Source organism: Aethalodelphis obliquidens, unplaced genomic scaffold, assembly GCF_003676395.1.
Source record: "Aethalodelphis obliquidens isolate GAN/ISIS:26980383/991018 unplaced genomic scaffold, ASM367639v1 scaffold92, whole genome shotgun sequence".
NCBI lineage: Eukaryota > Metazoa > Chordata > Mammalia > Artiodactyla > Delphinidae > Aethalodelphis > Aethalodelphis obliquidens.
Window position 1 is genome coordinate 2,976,169 of NW_020838036.1, and position 18,709 is coordinate 2,994,877.

The 18,709-nt window shown below is 36.2% G+C and overlaps 1 protein-coding gene and 2 pseudogenes across 11 annotated transcripts in view; 1 reads left to right on the forward strand and 2 right to left on the reverse strand.

The window, feature by feature from the left end:
- The window catches only part of LOC113614215 (60S ribosomal protein L10-like), an 11,691-nt pseudogene extending 7,001 nt beyond the window's left edge, over positions 1 to 4,690 (forward strand).
- Positions 1 to 18,709, reverse strand: part of ATRX (ATRX chromatin remodeler) — a 195,421-nt gene that overhangs the window by 16,344 nt on the left and 160,368 nt on the right. For all 11 annotated transcript variants that reach the window (XM_027095636.1, XM_027095638.1, XM_027095637.1 and 8 more), the window contains 3 exons: positions 13,899 to 14,029; positions 11,863 to 11,951; positions 11,560 to 11,732 (listed from right to left, as the gene is read on the reverse strand). In XM_027095636.1, coding sequence (XP_026951437.1) covers positions 11,560 to 11,732; positions 11,863 to 11,951; positions 13,899 to 14,029 — 393 coding nt within the window. The remainder of the gene's footprint in view (positions 1 to 11,559; positions 11,733 to 11,862; positions 11,952 to 13,898; positions 14,030 to 18,709) is intronic.
- Positions 4,301 to 8,818, reverse strand: LOC113614250 (tigger transposable element-derived protein 1-like; annotated as a pseudogene).

An 18,709-nucleotide genomic window follows, 5' to 3' on the forward strand; every position in this document is an offset into this window, starting at 1 on the left:
CACACACACACACACACACACACACACACACACACACACACACACACCCCTTCTTTATCCATTCATCTACTGATGGACACTTACGTTGCTTCCATATCTTGGCTACTGTAAACAGTGCTGCAATGAACATGGGAGTACACATATATTTTCAAATTAGTGTGTTTGTATTCTTCAGATAAATACCCAGAAGTGGAAATGCTGCATCATATGGCATATGGTAGTTCTACTTTTAATTTTTTGAGGAACCTCCATGGTTTTCATAATAGCTGCAACAATTAACATTCCCACCAACAGTGCACAACAGTACCCTTTTCTCCACATCTTCACCAACACTTGTTGTTTCTTGCTTTTTGATAACAGCCATTCTGACAGGTGTGAGGTTGTATCTCACTGTGCTTTTGATTTGCATTCTGCTGATGATTAGTGATGTTGAAGGCCTTCCCATGTTCCTGTTGACCATCTATCTGTATGTCTTCTTTGGAAAAATGTCTATTCAGGTTCTCTGCCCAGTTTTTAATCTGGTTGTTTTTTGATATTGAGTTGTATGAGTTATTTATATATTTTGGATATCAACCCCTTATGGGATATATCACATGTAAATATATTCTCCATTTAGTCCCATTAAACAAATGGGACTACTTTGATGTAGTCCCATTTGTTTAATTTTACTTTTGTTGCCCTTGCCTGAGGAAACAGATTCAAAAAAAAATATTTCTAAGACCCATGTCAAAGAGCGTACTGCCTATATTTTCTTCTAGGAATTTTAAAGTTTAAGGTCTTACATTTAAGTCCTTAATCCATTTTGAGTTTCTTTTTGTATATGGTGTAAGAAAGTGATCCAGTTTCATTCTTTTGCATATAGCTGTCCAGTTTTCCCAACACCATTTTATTTCAAGAGACTGTCTTTTCCCCACTGTATGTTCCTTCCCCCTTTGTTGTAGATTAATTGAACATATGAGCTGCAGTTTATTTCTGAATTTGCTACTGTGTTCCATTTATCTATGTGTCAGTTTTTGTGCTGGTACTATACTGTTTTGACTACTAAAGCTTTGTAGTATAATTTCAAGTCTGGAAGCATGTTATCTCCAGCTTTGTTCTTTCTCAAGATTGCTTTGGCTATTCGGGATCTTTTCTGTTCCATACAAATTTTAGGATTGTTCTCATTCAGTCAAAAATGCCACTGGTATTTTGACAGGAATTGCATTGAATCTGTAGATGGTTTTTGGTAGTATCAACATTTTAATGATATTGACTCTCCAATACATGAGCACTAAGTATATTTCCATTATTTTTGTGTCATCTTCCATTTTGTTCCTCAATATCTCATAGTTTTCAGAGTATAGGTCCTGTGCCTTGGTTAAATTGAAACCTAGATATTTTATTCTTTTTGATGCAATTGTAAATGGGAAAGTTTTCTTAATTTCTCTTTCTGCTAGTTCATTACTAGTGTACAGAAAAGCAACAGGTTTCCGTATATTTTTTTTATGCTGAAACTTTACTGAATTTATTAGTTCTAATCGTTTTTTGGTAGAGTCTTTGGGGTTTTATACATATAGTATCATGTCATCTGCAAATAGTGACAGTTTTACTGCTTCCTTTCCAATCTGGATGCTTTTTCCCTTTTTCTTGCCTAATGGCTGGGGCCAGGACTTCCAATACTATATTGAATAAAACTAGTGAGAATCCATATCCTTGTCTTGCTCCTGATCTTAGAGGAAAAGCTTTCAGCTTTTCACCACTGAGTATATTACCTGTGGGTTTTTCATAAATGGCTTTTACTATGATGAGATACGTTCTGTCTGTACCCACTTTGTTGAAAGTTTTCATCATAAATGGATGTTGAATTTTATCAAATGCTTTTCCTGCATCTACTAAGATGATCATTTGATGTTATCCTTTGTTTTATTAATGTGGTATATCACATTGATTGATTTACAGATGTTAGACCATCCTCGTACCTCTGAGATAAATTTCATTGATCATGGTGTATGATCCTTTTAATGCATTTTAAAATTCAGTTTGCTAATATTTTGTTAAAGATGTTTGCATCTGTGTTCATCAGGGACATTAGCCTGTAGACTTTTTTGGTGGTGTCTTTGTCTCATTTTGGTATCAGGGTAACACTGGCCTCATAAAATGAGTTTGGAAGTGTTCCTTCCTTTTCACTTTTTTGGAAAATGTATTTTCCAAAATATATTTTGGAAAATATATTTTCTTTAATGTTCGAGATAATTCACCTGTGAAGCCATCTGGACCTGGACTTTTGTTTTTAAACTACAGATTCAATATTGTTACTAGTAATAGATCTATTCAGATTTTCTATTTCTTCATGATTCAGTCTTGGAAAATTGTGCATTTCTAGGTATTTATCCATTTCTCCCACGTTGTCTAATTTGTTGACACACAATTGTTCATAGTAGTCTCTTATGATCCTTTGTATTTTGGTGGTGTTGGTTGTAACTTCTCTTTTTTCATTTCTGATTTTATTTATTTGAGCTCTCTCTCAATGGGTCTGGCTAAATATTTGATTTTGTTTATCTTTTCAAAGAAACAACACTTATTAGTTTCATTGAATTTTCCTTTTTTTTAAAGACTCAACTTCAGTTATTTCCACTCTGATCTTCATTATTTCGTTCCTTTCACAAACTTTGGGTTTTGCCTTTACTTCTTCTTCTTGTTCCTTTAAATGTACGTTTACATGGTTTATTTGACATTTTTCTTATTTCTTCTAGTAGGCCTGTACCACTATAAATTTTCCTCTTAGAACTGCTTTTGCTGCATCCCATAGATTTTGTAATGGTGTTTCCATTTTCATTTGTCTCAAAGTATTTTTTTATTTCCTCTTTCATTTCTTCGTTGATCTATTGCTTGTTTAGTAGCATGATTTTTAGCCTCCCCATATTATTGCTTTTTCCAGTTTTTTCTTGTACTTGATTTCTAGTTTCATATCACTGTGATCTGAAAAGATGCTTGATATGATTCCAATCTTCTTAAATTTATTAAGACTTGTTTTGTGACCTAACATGTGATCTATCCTGGACAATGTTCCATTTTGTGACCTAACGTGATCTATCCTGGAGAATGTTCCATGTGCAATTGAAAAGAATATGTATTCTGCTGCTTTTGGATAAAATGTTCTATATTTATCTATTAAATGCATCCGGTCAAATACCAGATTTAAGGCCAGTGTTTCCTTACCGATTTAGTGTCTAGATGATCTATCCACTGATGTAAGTGGGGTATTAAAGTCCCCTATTATTACCGTATCACTGTCAATTTCTCCCTTTATTTCCATTGATACTTTCTTTATATATTTAGACACTCCTATGTTGGGTGCATGAATATTTACAAATGTTATATCCTCTTGTTTGGACTGACTCCATTTACACTATGGCATGCTCTTCCTTGTCTTTTGTTATAGTTTTTGTTTTAAAGTCTATTTTGTCTGACATGAGTATTGCCACCCCAGCATTCTTTACTTTTCAATCTGCATGGAATATCTTTTTCTATCCCCTCACTTTCAGTTTATGTGTGTCTTTAGATCTGAGGTGAGTCTCCTACAGGCAGCATATAGATGGGTCATGCTTTTTTATCCATTCAGCTACCCTATGTCTTTTGATTGGAGCATTTAGTCCATTCACATTTAAAATAATTATTGGCAGGTATATACTTATTGCCATTTTTTTTTACTTGCTTTCTGGTTGTGTTTTTAGTTCTTCTCTGTTCCAGTCTTACTCTCTTCATTTCTTCCCTTATCGTTTGATGGATTCCTTTAGTTTTATGTTTGGATCCCTTTCTCTTTATTTTTTTGTGTATCCATTGTAGGTGTTTTTGATTTGTGGTTATCATGAGGTGTGTGTATGGGTATGTATGTATGTATGTATGTGTATATACATCAACCTATATATATATACCCAATTATTTTAAGCTGACAGTCACTTTAAGTTTGAAGGCATTCTAAAAGCACTACATTTTGCTCTTTCCCTTCAGCATGCCTCTGAAAATCCTGTTGTCACCATGGGCTGCTGCCATGCCTGGTATTACTAGTATTGTAAGAACAATCTGTACCCAGAGTCTTGCTTCTGCCAAGGTGACCCTGATGCCAAGATCCACATCTTTTACCTGGGGTAGAAGAAGGCAAAAGTTCCCACTCTGTGGCTACATGGTGTCAAATGAGTATGAGCAGTTCTCCACTGGAGGCTGCCCATATTTCTGCCAACAAGTACATGGTGAAAAGCTGTGGCAAAGATGGTTTTCACATCCAAACACATCTCCACCCCTTCTACATCATCCACATCAACAAGACATTCTCCTGTGCTGAGGCTGACAAGCTCTGGGTAGGTATGTAGGGTGCCTCTGGAAAGCCCCAGGGCACAGTGGCCACAGTACACACTTGTCAAGTCATCATGTCCATCCCCACCAAGCTGAAGAACAAGGAGCATGTGGTTGAGGCCCTATACAGGGCCAAGTTCAAGTTCCCTGGCCACCAGAAGATTCACACGTCCAAGAGTGGGGATTTACTAAGTTTAAAGTCGATGAATTTGAACATGTGGTGGCAGAAAAGTGACTTAACCCAGTTGGCTGTGGGGTTAAATACATCCTTAATCACAGCCCCTTGGACAAATGGCAGGCCCTGCACTCACAAGAGCCTTGGTGTTGTTGTCCATTCCTTGCTCATGCCCACCAATAAATCCTACTTTCCTGTCTGTCAATCAATCAAAAAAAGCACTCCATTTTCACTCGCCTGTCACGTTTTATTTTTTGTTGTTATATTTTACTTCTTTTTATTTTGTGTATCCCTTAACTACTTACTTCAGTTACAGCTGATTTTTTTTTTACTACTTGTCTTTAAACCTTCAAACTAGCTTTTTAAAGTGACTGATTCAATTCCTTTACTATATATTCTCCTTCACCAGTGATTTTTTTTTCCTTTCATATATTTTCTTATTTTTAGTTGTGATCTTTCCTTTTCCCCTTAAAGCTAACCCTTTAATATTTCTTGTAAGGCCAGTTTATTGGTGATGAACTCCTTTCGTTTTTGCTTGTCTGAAAAACTCCTTAACTCCCCTTCAAGTCTGAATGATAAACTTGCCAGGTACAGTGTTCTTGACTGTAAGTTTTTATCCTCTCAGCACTTTAAATACATCATGGCACTCCTATCTGGCCCACAAAGTTTCTGCTTTAAAATTAGCTGATAGGCTTATGTGGTTTCGCTTGTATATGATTAGCTGTTTTTCTCTTGCTGTCTTTAAAATTCTCTTTTATTCTTAAATTTCTGCCATTTTAATTATGAGGTATCTTGGTATGGGTCTCTTTGGGTTCATCTTGTTTAGGATCTCTATGCTTCCTGTACCTGGGTGTCTGTTTCCTTCCCTAGGTACGGATGATTTCCACCGTTATTTCTTCAAATAAGTTTTCTGTCCCTTTCTCTCTTCTCCTTCTGGGACCCCTACAATATAAATATTAGTATGGTTGATGTTTCACAGAGGTCCCTTAAACTCTCATTTTTAAAAATTCTTCCTTCTTGTTGCTATTCTTATGGGGTGATTTCTACTATTTTATCTACCAGATTACTTATCCCTTCTGTATCATCTCATCTGCTTCTGATTCCCTCTAGTGTATTCTTTATTTCAGTTACTGTATTGAGTTCTGATTCTTTCTTACATTTTCTAAGTCTTTGTTAAAGTTCTCACTGAGTTCCTCCAATCGTTCCCTGAGTTTGGTGAGCACGCTTATGACTGTTTCTTTGAACTCTTCTATCAGGTAAACTACTTATCTGTTTCATTAGCGTTTATTTTTTTCTGGGGTTTTATTTTGTTATTTTGTTTGGACCATATTCCTCTATCTCGTTACTTTGATCTTCTTTTGTGTTTCTATAAATTAGGTGAAACAGCTACCTCCCCTGATCTTGAAGAAGAGGCCTTGTGTGGGAACATTCCCTGTGTAGACTACTTGTGCCTAGAGACTTTGCCAGGCCAGATGGGGCTGCAGTGGGCACCAGTTGGGGTTAATCCCTGGGGACCACTATGCCCGAGGCTGCCTTGGTGGGACCACAGAACCTGGAGGAGGGCCCAGTCCAGAGGTAGCCCCCTGGGAAGTACTGCACCCAAGGCTGCCTTAGGAGGATAGCTGGAGCTGGAGAGGACCTGGTCCAGGGGCAGTCCCTGAAGAGTGCTGGGCCATAGGCTGCCTTGATGGGGCGGCTGGAGCTGGAGCAGATATGGGGCAGGAGGAGTCTGGGGAGGGAACTCCAAACAATAGTGATCACCACTGCCTCCTACCCAGGCAAGGGCTCCAACAGTTCCCTGTCATTTTGGCAGAAACTCTAGGGTTAGGAAACAGATTTCCTTTACATATACTGTAGGTGCCTTTAAAGTTTTTTCACTGTGTCCCAGGGTGAGTGTGTCTGCATTTGGATCCCTCAGCAATCCATCTCCCTACTGTAGATCACTGCGAAAGAGGAGGGGTTCCCATGGATACCATGTCTCTGACTTTCCTACCAGTTTCTATGTGGTTCTTCTATTGGCAGCACCAGTTCATTCAGCCCCCAGATCTTCTTCAAGAGAAAATGCATTGTGTTTAGGTGTAGATCACTGTGCTCAGGGGAGGAGGTGAGCATAGGGTCTTCCTGTGCCGTAACCTATCCAAGTCCACTCTATGTTTGTTTTCAAATATAATGCTCACTGATAAAGCTTACTCTGAAAACACAGGCATACCTCAGAGATGTTGCAGGTTTGGTTCCAGACCATCACAATAAAGCGAATTATCACAATAAAGCGAGTCACACAAATTTTTTGGTTTCCCACTACATATAAAAGTCAGGTCTACACTATTCTGTAGTCTATTAAGTGTACAATAGCATTATGTCTTAAAAAACAATGTATATACCTTAATTTAAAAATACTTTATTACTAAACAAATGCTTGCATCGTCTCGCTGAAGCAAGTCATAATCTTTTTGCTGGTGGAGGGTCTTGCCTCCATGTTGCTGGCTGCTGACTGGTCAGGGTGGTGGCTGCTGATGACTGGGGTGGCTGTGGCAATTTCTTAACATAAGACAACAATGAAGTTTGCTGAATCGATAATGGCTCTTCCTTTCATGAACGATCTCTCTGTAGCATGCAATGCTGTGTGACAGCATTTTACCCACAGTAGAATTTCTTTCAAAATGGGAGTCAATCTTCTCACACCCTGCAATGGATTTATCAACTAAGTTTATGAAATGTTCTAAATCCTCTGTTGTCATTTCCACCATCTTCACAGCATCTTCGCCAGGAGCAGATTCCATCTCAAGAAACCACTCTCTTTGCTCATCCATAAGAAGCAACTCTTCATCCATTAAAGTTTTATCATGAGATTGCAGCAATTCAGTCACATCTTCAGGCTCTTCTAATTCTAGTTCTCTTGCTATTTCCACCACATCAGCAGTGACTTCCTACCCTGAAGACTTGAACCCCTCAAAGTCATCCATGAGGGTTGGAATTCACTTCTTCCCAACTCCTGTTAATGTTGATATTTTGACCTCTTCCCATGAATCATGAATGTTCTTAATGATACCTAGAATGGTGAATCCTTTCCATGAGGTTTTCAATTGACTCTTCCCAGATCCATCAGTGGAATCACTGTCTATGGAAGCTATAGCCTTACAAAGTGTACTTCTTAAATAATAAGACTTGAGAGTTGAAATGACTCCTTGATCCATAGGCTGCAGAATGGATGTTGTGTTAGCAGGCTTGAAAACAACATTAATCTCGTTTTACATCTCCATCAGAGCTCTTGGGTGACCAAGAGCAGTAATATTTTAGAATTACTGTCAATGAGCAGAAATATTTTGAAAGGAATCGTTTTTTTTTTTCTGACCAGTCGGTCTCAACAGTGAGCTTAAAACACTCAGTAAACCATGCTGTAAACAGATGTGAGGCCATCCAGGCTTTGTTGTTCCATTTATAGAGCACAGGCAGAGCAGATTTAGCATAATTCTTAAGGGCCCTGGGATTTTCCAAATGGTAAATGAGCAGTGGCTTCAACTTGAAGTCACCAACTACATTAGCTCCTAATAAGAGACTTAGCCTGTTCTTTGAAGCTTCAAAGCTAGGCATCGACTTCTCTCCAGCTATGAAAGCCCTAGATGGCATCTTCTTCCAATAGAAGGCTGTTTTGTCTACACTGAAAACCTGTTGTTTAGTGTAGCCACCTTCATGAAATACCTTAGCTAGATTCCTCTGGATGACGTGCTGCAGCTTCTACATCACCACATGCTGCTTCACCTTGCACTTTTATGTTATGGAGATGGCTTCTTTCCTTAAACCTCATGGAACCAACCTCCGTTAGCTTCAAACTTTTCTTCTGCAGCTTTCCCACCTCTCTCAGCCTTCATACAACTGAAGAGAGCTAAGCCTTACTCTGGATTAGGCTTTGGCTTACGAGAATGTTGTGGTTGGTTTGATCTTCTATCCAGACCACAACAACTTTCTCCATTATCAGAAATAAGGCTGTTTCACTTTCTTATCATTTGTGTGTTCACTGGAATAGCACTTTTAATTTCCTTCAAGAACTTTTCCTTTGAATTCACAACTTGGCTAACTGTTCGGCAAAGAGGCCTAGTTTTGGCCTATCTTGGCTTTTGACATGCCTTCTTCACTAAGCTTAATCATTTCTAGCTTTTGATTTAAAGTGAGAGACAAGCAAGTCTTCCTTTCACTTGAATACTTAGAGGCCACTGTAGTGCTATTAATTGGCCTGATTTCAATACTGTGTGTCTTAGGGGATAGGGAGGCCTGAGGAGAGGGAGAGAGACAAGGGAAAGGCCAGTCGGTGGATCAGTCAGAACCCACACAACACAAAATTTATCAATTAAGTTGCCTGTCTAACATGGGTGTAGTTCATGGCTCCCCAAAACAATTACAATAGTAACATCAAATATGACTGATCACAGATCACCATAACAAACATAATAATAACAAAAAAGTTTCAAATACTGTGAGAATTACAAAATGTGACACACAGATATGGAGTGAACAATTGCTGTTGGAAAAATGGTGCTGATAGACTTGCTTAACACAGGGTTGCCAGAAACCTTCAATTTGTGAAAAATACAGTATCTGTGAAGTGCAATAAAACAAGGTATGCTTATGCTGAAATAATAAATCAAATATTTTGAAGTAGTTAATATACAGTCATTTCCTCATCATAAGATGTCCTAATACGATACTAAACTAAAACACAGAGATGTGGATGCTGTAAGGTAAACGTAAATGACTTATTCAAGGTGTTGCTTCTCAAAAAGTTCAGAAAGCTACCGCAAAAGAATTAAGCATAAACTCTTTGAAGTGAAAGTGAAGTATGCAGTGAAAATCATAGCTCAGTTATAGCCATCTACTTATTTAATATCCATTTCAATTTCCAGGTGCAACATTTTGGCTCTCTAATACTTCCTATTTAGGTTTTCTTACATTTACTATAAGAAAGTGATTTGCAAGGGGAATTCCCTGGCGATCCAGCGGTTAGGACTCGGAGCTTTCACTGCCGGGTCCCAGGCTGGATCTCTGGTCAGGGAACTAAGATCCCACAAGCCACGCAGCACAGCGAAAAAAAAAAAAAAAAAAAAAAAAAAGAAAAAGTGATTTATTTTTAACACTTACATAGTACCAGGTATATATGATCATGTATTATGATCTACTCAGCCTTATATAGAGTTAATCTAGATGTAAAGAACAAAAATAGATTTTTATCATCTATTTGTTCTAGAAAATGTTTCTGATCAACTATACATGTAGACAGCTACAATAAATAAAAATATATCCACCTATGAATGACTTCTATTTGACTGCACAGAGCTAAAATGAAACAAACACAATAGAAAAGTAGGCAAAGTTTGTCATTTGGAACCCACAGCCTTCCCTGTCTGCTTTTAAGTTCATAACATGTAGCAACCTACTCTCTTCTCCAGTTCTTTTCAAATTTTTTCATATTATGGCATATATGGAAAGCAATAGTACTTACAACAGCACACCAGGAAAACTGGAAGATGCTATTCATTTCTGAAGGTGACCCAGCTGCATAAGACCCCATCTACAGTTCCAAGTGATGAACACATCAATACCTCAGCATACTTTTATGTAATCCATTTAGAGCACAGTATGAGACACACTGGTTAGTCTACTCTCTCTTTTCTCTTAACCATAAGTTATGAGAAAAAATTAAGAATATTTTAAGAAAATCATTCCCAGGAACACATAAACTTTAAGCTATTTATTTCTAATTACGAGATGAGAGACTGAGGAGAACTTAAGTGAAAATGCAGGTCAGGAGACCAGGGGAGGAGATAACAGGAGCTTCCCACTACCTTAAATTAAACTATAACCATTCCTTTACTATTCTTAGAAAAGCATACTTTAAATCTAGTTGGAAGATGAATGCTGATAATAAACTGCCTTTATGGGGTAACAGGAGAGAAAAACAAGAAAAGAAATTTTGTAGTTTAAGTTTTACTATTCCCCTGATTTCTTAGAGAAGTAAGCCAGGGTCTGTGGTTAGGCTGCCATCTGTCTATTTCAAGGAGATACTGAAGAGAGAAATGTTTATCAAGGAATCACCAAATTTGTTCAGCTGCAGGCCTGAGACCAGCTAAGCTTGTCTGTGCACAGGATCATTCACCTAGCTGGCATTCACATCTCTTCTCAGATGGTCTCTACTGCTTTGCTCCATGATTCCCAAATGCCACATATTTAGAGTTACTTACACTGTTCTGTTTTCAGATATTTGATATTTCAAATATTCAGATATCTGTTCCCAGCACTGGAGTTCCTAAACACCCAGTCAGGCTGCACTAGGAGTATACAGAGCCTGAACACTAAACCTTCAAATGTAGATATGAGTAAAGATAACTTTAGCCATTGGGAAGTTCAATGGAAGACTTTCACTGAGTATACACTCATGCACAAGAGAAAGAAAGAAAGAGAAAGCGAAACATATGACAAACTGTACCTGACACAGGGGAAACCTAGAGACAATAAATATAGATTATGAAGAATTAAAAAGGAAAAAGACTAAACCAATGAAACTAGTTTTACTGTATAAAATGAATTGTAATCATAGTTTATCATCTGAAATGCTTCCACTTATTTATATAGTAGTTAAGTGAAATTACCCTGGTGGGTTTGAAATGGGCTATATCTAGGTCTGAATCCCACTTCTACCAATCATTTATAAAAATAAAGATAACAGCATTGCGAGGCTGCTCAAGAATTAAGTTAGCTAACACATGGAGTGAAAATAATACAGAGTTTAGGCATATACATGTAAATAAATGTTAGTTTTTCTTTTTTCCCTTCCTCTTAAATACCAGAGCGAGCACAATGGCTTGCTTGTAATTCAACATTCATCAAATATTTGTTATTACTTGTATCTGATTATCCTAGATGCTTACCAACTGAGGCAAGATATTCCTTTGAGCCAACCAGTGAGGATAATTAATAACTGAAAAAAGCACTGACATTACAATGACATGATATTTTCTAAATCAATGTTCCATGATAAACATAACATTTATCAGACTCACTTTCTTCCAGCTTTAAAGAAACTGAGGGATTGTTTCCTGTTTCATCCACATTTCCTTCACCACCTCCTCGAGATCTTGAATTCCAGACTTTAATCACTTCAACATCATTGTCACTGCCACTTCCACTTGAGCTACTATCTTTTTTCCCCTTTTTCCCCTTTGTTTTCTTCTTTCTAAAAAAAAAGAACAAATTCAAAGTATTAGGAAAACACAGGAAAGATACAAGTGCCAATTATTAGAGGATGATCAGCAAGTAGGGATTTTAAACATGTCAACACAGGGCACAAAAAGTATTCAATTTACTTTGTATAATCATCAGAGCTTAAACTCATGGAGGTTTCTTCAGAATCTGAAGCTATAAATTCATCCATACTGTCTTCATCAAAATATCCCTAGAGAAAAAAAAAAGATGAATGTTTTAAGAATTTATATCAATTTATACTGGAAATTATAATAATGTTTATTTCATTTAAGGATAAGTTAATTGTTATGAGATAAGGAAGAACTGAAGAACTATCATAGATTAGAAAAAATAAAGGAGACGTCACAGATATGAATAATAAACAAAATGTGAAATCTTGGATTGAATCAAGGAAAAGAAAAAGGATGTAAGTACAAAAACTGATGAAATCCAATTAACGTCTATTGTTTAGTTAATAGTACTAACCCAATGTTAATTTCTTAATTTTGACCATTTTACTATGGTTATGCAAGATGTTAATCTATGACAAAGGAGGCAAGAATATACAATGGAGAAAAGACAGCCTCTTCAATAAGTAGTGCTGGGAAAACTGTACAGATACATGTAAAAGAATGAAATTACAACACTCTCTAACACCATACACAAAAGATAAACTCAAAATGGATTAAAGACTTAAGTGTAAGGCCAGATACTATAAAAATTCTTAGAGGAAAACATAGGTAGAACACTCTGACATAAATCACAGCAAGATCTTCTTTGACCCACCTCCTACAGTAATGAAAATAAAAACAAAAATAAACAAATGAGATCTAATGAACTTAAAACCTTTTGCACAGCACAGGAAACCATACACGAAACAGAAAGACAATCCACAAAATGGGAGAAAATATTTGCAAACGAAGAGACTGACAAGGGATTAATCCCCAAAATATACAAACAGCTCATGCAGCTCAATATCAAAAAAACAAACAAACCAATCAAAAAATGCATGGAAAAAAAAAAAAAAGCATGGAAGATCTAAATAGACATTTCTCCAAAGAACACATACAGATGGTCAAAAGGCACATGAATATATGTTCAACATCACTAATTATTAGATAAATGCAAATCAAAACTACAGTGAGGTATCGCCTCACACTAGTCAGAATGGCCATCATCAAAAAATCTACAAACAATAAAGACTGAAGAGGGTGTGGAGAAAAGGGAACCCCCTTCTACACTGTTGGTGGGAATGTAAACTGGTACAGCCACTATGGAGAACAGTATGGAGGTTCCTTAAAAAACTAAAAATAGAGCTACCATATGAGCCAGCAATCCCACTCCTGGGTATATACCTGAAGAAAACCATAATTCAAAAAGATACATGCATCCCAATGTTTACTGCAGCACTATTTACAATAGCCAGGACATGGAAGCAACCTAAACGTCCATCGACAGACGAATGGAAAAAGAAGATGTGACACATATATACAATGGAATATTACTCAGCCATAAAGAAGAATGAAACAATGCCATTTGCAGCAACCTGGACGGACCTAGATTGTCATACTGAGTAAAGTAAGTTAGAGGACATATATCACATGATATCACTTATATGTGGAATCTAAAAACAGGGTACAAATGAACTTATTTACAAAACAGAAATAGAGTTACAGATATAGAAAACAATCTTATGGTTACCATGGGGAAGGGTGGGGAGGGATAAATTGGGAGATTGGGATTGACATATACACACTACTATATATAAAACAGATAGCTAATAAGGACTTGCTGCATAGCACAGGGAACTCTACTCAGTACTCTGTAATGACCTATATGGTAAAAGAATCTAAAAAAGAGTGGATATCTGTATACATATAGCTGATTCATTTTGCTGTACACCTGAAACTAATACAACAGTGTAAATCAGCTAAATTTCAATAAAATCTTTAAAAAAGATTAACATTTAACAATCCTTCCATAATCACAATGCATTCAAACATATAGTAATTAACTAGAAATAAAATAAGTTGAATTACTGTACCAAAAAGAAAAAAATTTTTGAATATACAGTACGTCTATACAGATCAACCTTTTTCCTAAAGTTATTCTGCTTCTGACAGATACCTTTTGATCAACTTTAGGTTAGTTGATTTACCTTATTTTCTTTGCTAATGTAGTCCAGCTGCAAACACCAAGGATGAGTCCAGATTCTACTTAACATCTGAAAATCTTGGAAAAGTTTTGCACCTGCCTTTCCTCTTCCACCTTCACTGCTATTACCTACACCTGATCAAAAGAAAAAAAGAGTTAATGTTAAGACATAAGAATTCTCTAATTCATCCAAGGTGTTTCTAAATTAGGGCCTTAACTTTATCTGTGCCTTGGACTCCTTTGCCCATGTAGAGAATCTTATAGGCCCTCTTTCTCAGAAAATTTCAAAACATATAAAATAAATAGGATAACAAAACTTCCCTGGTGGCACAGTGGTTGAGAGTCCGCCTGCCGATGCAGGGGACGCGGGTTCGTGCCCCGGTCTGGGAAGATCCCACATGCCGCGGAGCGGCTGGGCCCGTGAGCCATGGCCGCTGAGCCTGTGCTCCGTGACGGGAGGGGCCACAACAGTGAGAGGCCCGCATACCGCAAAAAAAAAAAAAAAAAAAATAGGATAACAAAAGAAACCCATTATACAGAAATTATCAAGATGTTTAAAAACAAACTTTTGATATAGTGGTATGTGTACCTTATTAATGCATTAAATAACAAACTACAGCAGTAATTTTAACAACTGCCTGAAATTCTGAAGCATTGATAAAGGTAAATTTGAGATATCGGTAATGACAATAATATATAGAAATATTTCTGATTTCTATTGGTAATAAAGTCACAATTAACACTAATACTACTTTGGTTTGTTGCCTATATTAATAATTGGAAAAATGCTGTATTTTTGATAGAGGTTAGTGAAAACGTAATTTTTTTCTTATTCAGGTTTTTCTTATTCAGGTCCTAGATTCTAACCATAGACCCTAGATGACAAACTTCTGCTTTAGATAAAGCCACTCTCTGTATACAGTATTTTAGCAACTCTCTCCAATTATTCTTACACCAAAAAAACTACTTCTAAAACTTATATTTTTCCTGTTGAAAAAAATAGATTTCTTTTGCCCAGAGTAATTTCAACAAAATTATATTTTTCATATGAAAATGAAGTGAAAATTAAATGAATGCACATTTCATTAATATGACAAAATCATCAAGAGGGTAAAATAGAAGAACAAAGCTGACTTTTTTTTTTACTAAATTTATTTTTGGCTGTATTGGGTCTCCGTTGCTGCGCACGGGCTTTCTCTAGTTGCAGCAAGCGGGGCCTACTCTTCATTGCAGTGCACAGGCTTCCATTATGGCAGCTTCTCTTGTTGTGGAGAATGGGCTCTAGGCGCACGGGCTCCAATAGCTGTGGTACGTAGGCTCAGTAGTTGTGGCTCACGGGGTCTAGAGCGCAGGCTCAGTAGTTGTGGCGCATGGGCTTAGTTGCTCCGTGGCATGCTGGACCTTCCCTGACCAGGGCTCAAACCCGTGTCCCCTGCATTGGCAGGTGGATTCTTAACCACTGCACCACCAGGGAAGCCCAAAGCTGACTTTTTTAAAAAACAGCATTTAAGCAATAACATTTTTCTGTCCACAGTTTTAAAAGATGTAAATTCACTGATAATTAATGTCTTGTCTCCATGAGGGACAAGAGTATATTCAGTAATGATATGAAATATGAATAAAAATGCATAAAAGCCTGATACTGATTATTTTGCCTGATAGAGGTATTTCCACTGTGTATGACAGAAATCATTGCTGTGAAAATGAGGCATCTAATTACTTGATATACAACTGTTCATAGCATTCCTTATAATTCTTTTATTTCTGTAAGGTCAGTAGTAATGCTCTTTCATTCTTGATTTTAGTTATTTGTATCTGCTCTATTTATTACTTTGTAAGTACAACTAAAGAGTTATCAATTATCTTGATTATTTCAAAAAACCAAGTTTTGGTTTCAATAATTTTCTCTACTGTTTTCCTTTTCTCCTTTATACTTATTTCTGATTAGTCTTCATTATCTCCTTCCTTCTTGCTTTGGGTTCAGTTTGCTCTTATTTTAGTTTCTTAAGGTAGAAAGTTAGTTATAAATTTGAGATCTTCTTTCTTGATATAGGCATTTACAGCCATAAACTTCCCTGGAAGCATTGCTTTACCTGCATCCCCTATTTTAGTATCTTATGTTTTCATTTTCATTTACCTCTAAATGTTTTCTAATTTCCTTTGTGATTTCTTCTTTTGACTCACTGGTTACTTAAGAGCATGTTATTTACACATATTTGTGAATTTTCTCACTTTCCTTCAGTTATTGGTTTGTAATTTCATTCTAATGTGGTTAAAGAAAATATTTTGTGTGGATTTTATCCTTTTATATTAAATGAGGCTTGTGTTATGCTCTAAAATATGGTCTATCTTGGAGAATGTTCCATGTGCACTCGAGAGGAATGTGTATTCTGCTCCTATTGGACAGACTGTTCTACAGATGCCAGTTAGGCCTAGTTGATTCATAAGTGTTTTTCAAGTCTTCTATTTCCTTGCTGATCTTCTGCCTAGCTGTTCTATCCAATATTGAAAGCCTTATGAGTTTTTTAAATTAATGTGAAGAAATGAGAGATTTCAAAAAAAAGTAAGCTAAACAACTACCATTTATTCTCCAAGAAAGGCTGATTAAAAAGTCAATTTTTATTTTGGTGGGTGGGAACTACTCTTGTATATACCATAAACATCTTCTATTATAAAAAAATTTCATAAGACTTTTAAGCCTAACTGGCTAGTGTAGAATGTTAAAGGGGAAAAACTGAAGTCTCCTCTACCTACAGTACTGATATGTGTTAGAGTTGTTATTCTTTGTGAGGAATGGGAACCACATAAAAAGAATATATGAATAAGTTAGCCAAATAAACATCCACAGAAAAATGTTCTCTATACAAAAGAGAATTGACAATTATTATTGAATCATTCTATCCTAAAAAAAAATGTTTTGACGCCAAATGGCTTTATTTGGAAATACAAGCACAAAAAAGGGCAAGTAAATATATAATGACAAGTGAGTCTTCCTTTCACTTGAACACTTAAGAAGCTGAGGTATGCCTGTATCTTGTTCTGGCTTTGATTTACATTTCCCTGATGGCCAATCATACTGAGCATCAGTTAGAGCAGTGATACTCAAGCAGAGGGTACATCAAAATCACCTAGAGGGCTTATAAAAATGCAGCTGCCTGAGCCCTACTCCAGAACCACTGACTCAACCTCTAATGTGTGGCACTTAGACCCATTCATTTTTAGAGACAAAAGGATATTACTGTTCTCTATTTCTAAGAGTACAGTTCAGTGGCATTAAGTATAACTGAAATGTTGTGCAACCATCAGCACTCTCCATTTCTAAGACTTTTTTCCATTATCCTAAACAGAAACTCTGTATCCATTAAATGAATCTGACTATTCCAGTCACCTCTAAGTGTAATCACACAGGATTCGTCCTTTTGTGTCTGGCTTATTTCATTTAACATGATGTCTTCAGGATCCGTTCATGTCAGGATTTCTTTCTAGACTGTAATATTCCATTGTTTGCATATATCATATTTTGTTCATCTATTCATTACTTGATGAAGACTTGGATTGCTTCCATCTTTTTGGCTATTATGAAATAATGCTATGTAAACATGAATGGGTAAGTATCTATTAGAGTTCTTGCTTTCAATTATTTTGAAAGTGGAATTCTACCTAGAAGTGGAATTGCTGGATCATATGGTAACTCTCTGTTTAACTCTTTGAGGAACTGCCACACTACCTTCTCCACAGGAGCTGTACCATTTTATATTCCTAGCAGCAATGCACCAGGGTTCTAGTTTTTCCTTATCATTGCCAACACTTATTATCTTTCTTTATCTGATAGTCATCCTATTGGGTGTGAAGTGGTATCTCTTGGTTTCAATTTACATTTCCTGAATAACTAATGATGATGTAGAGCATCTTTTAATGTGCTTATCAGTCATTTGTATATCTTTTTTGGAGAAATGTCTATTGAAAACTTTGCCCATTTTTGAATTGGCTTGTTTGGTTTTTCGTTGTTGTTGTTAGGTTGTAAGAGTTCTTTATATATTCTGGATATTATCCCCCTTTTAGGAAAGTGACTTACAAATATTTTCTTCCAATTTGTGGACTGTCTTTTTATGTGCTCCATTTTTGCATTCCTTAAGACAGTGTATGGATTTTAATACTGATTTAAGCTTAAAATCAGGCTGTTTGAAAACTAAGTATTCACACTTGTAAAACCTAAAGTTGTTTACTGAAGGCAGAGGCTTACATGTAAATATAAACTTCTGACGCTTGATGGTAAAAAGGAAGACTGCAGGATTGTACTTTTTAGAGAACAAAGGAAAATTAAGAGGATGTTAATTTTCTTGAAATTCATTAAATTTAGCCTCTCATGACTTTAATTCTGTAAATATTAAATATATTATAAATTATCACTACTAAAATTAACATCAAATTGTTGCTAGTATCAAAAGCAAAATTTATGTGAACTTTTAAAAGCCAAGTCAAATATAAAAAGAGTCAAATACAGAAACAAAAGAATTTCTGGAATATGTAACAGAAAAAATACCAAACATTTTAAATGCAAGTGAGATAGGTGAATGACATTTTGGGAGAAACACTTTGATGGTTTGTAGTGAGAATCAAGATAAAGTAACCTTTAATATAATCCATTTAGCCTTTTATGGACGTTTTTTTAAGGGGGCTATTAACTCAGGTTAACTTTAAGGAAAATAAAACATCACATTTAGCAGGGGGAAAACCCAAGACATTCTCATGACTGAAAGATTCATGGCATCAGATAATAATTTAGCAATTATACCTTTCTGAGTTTAGAAGCGT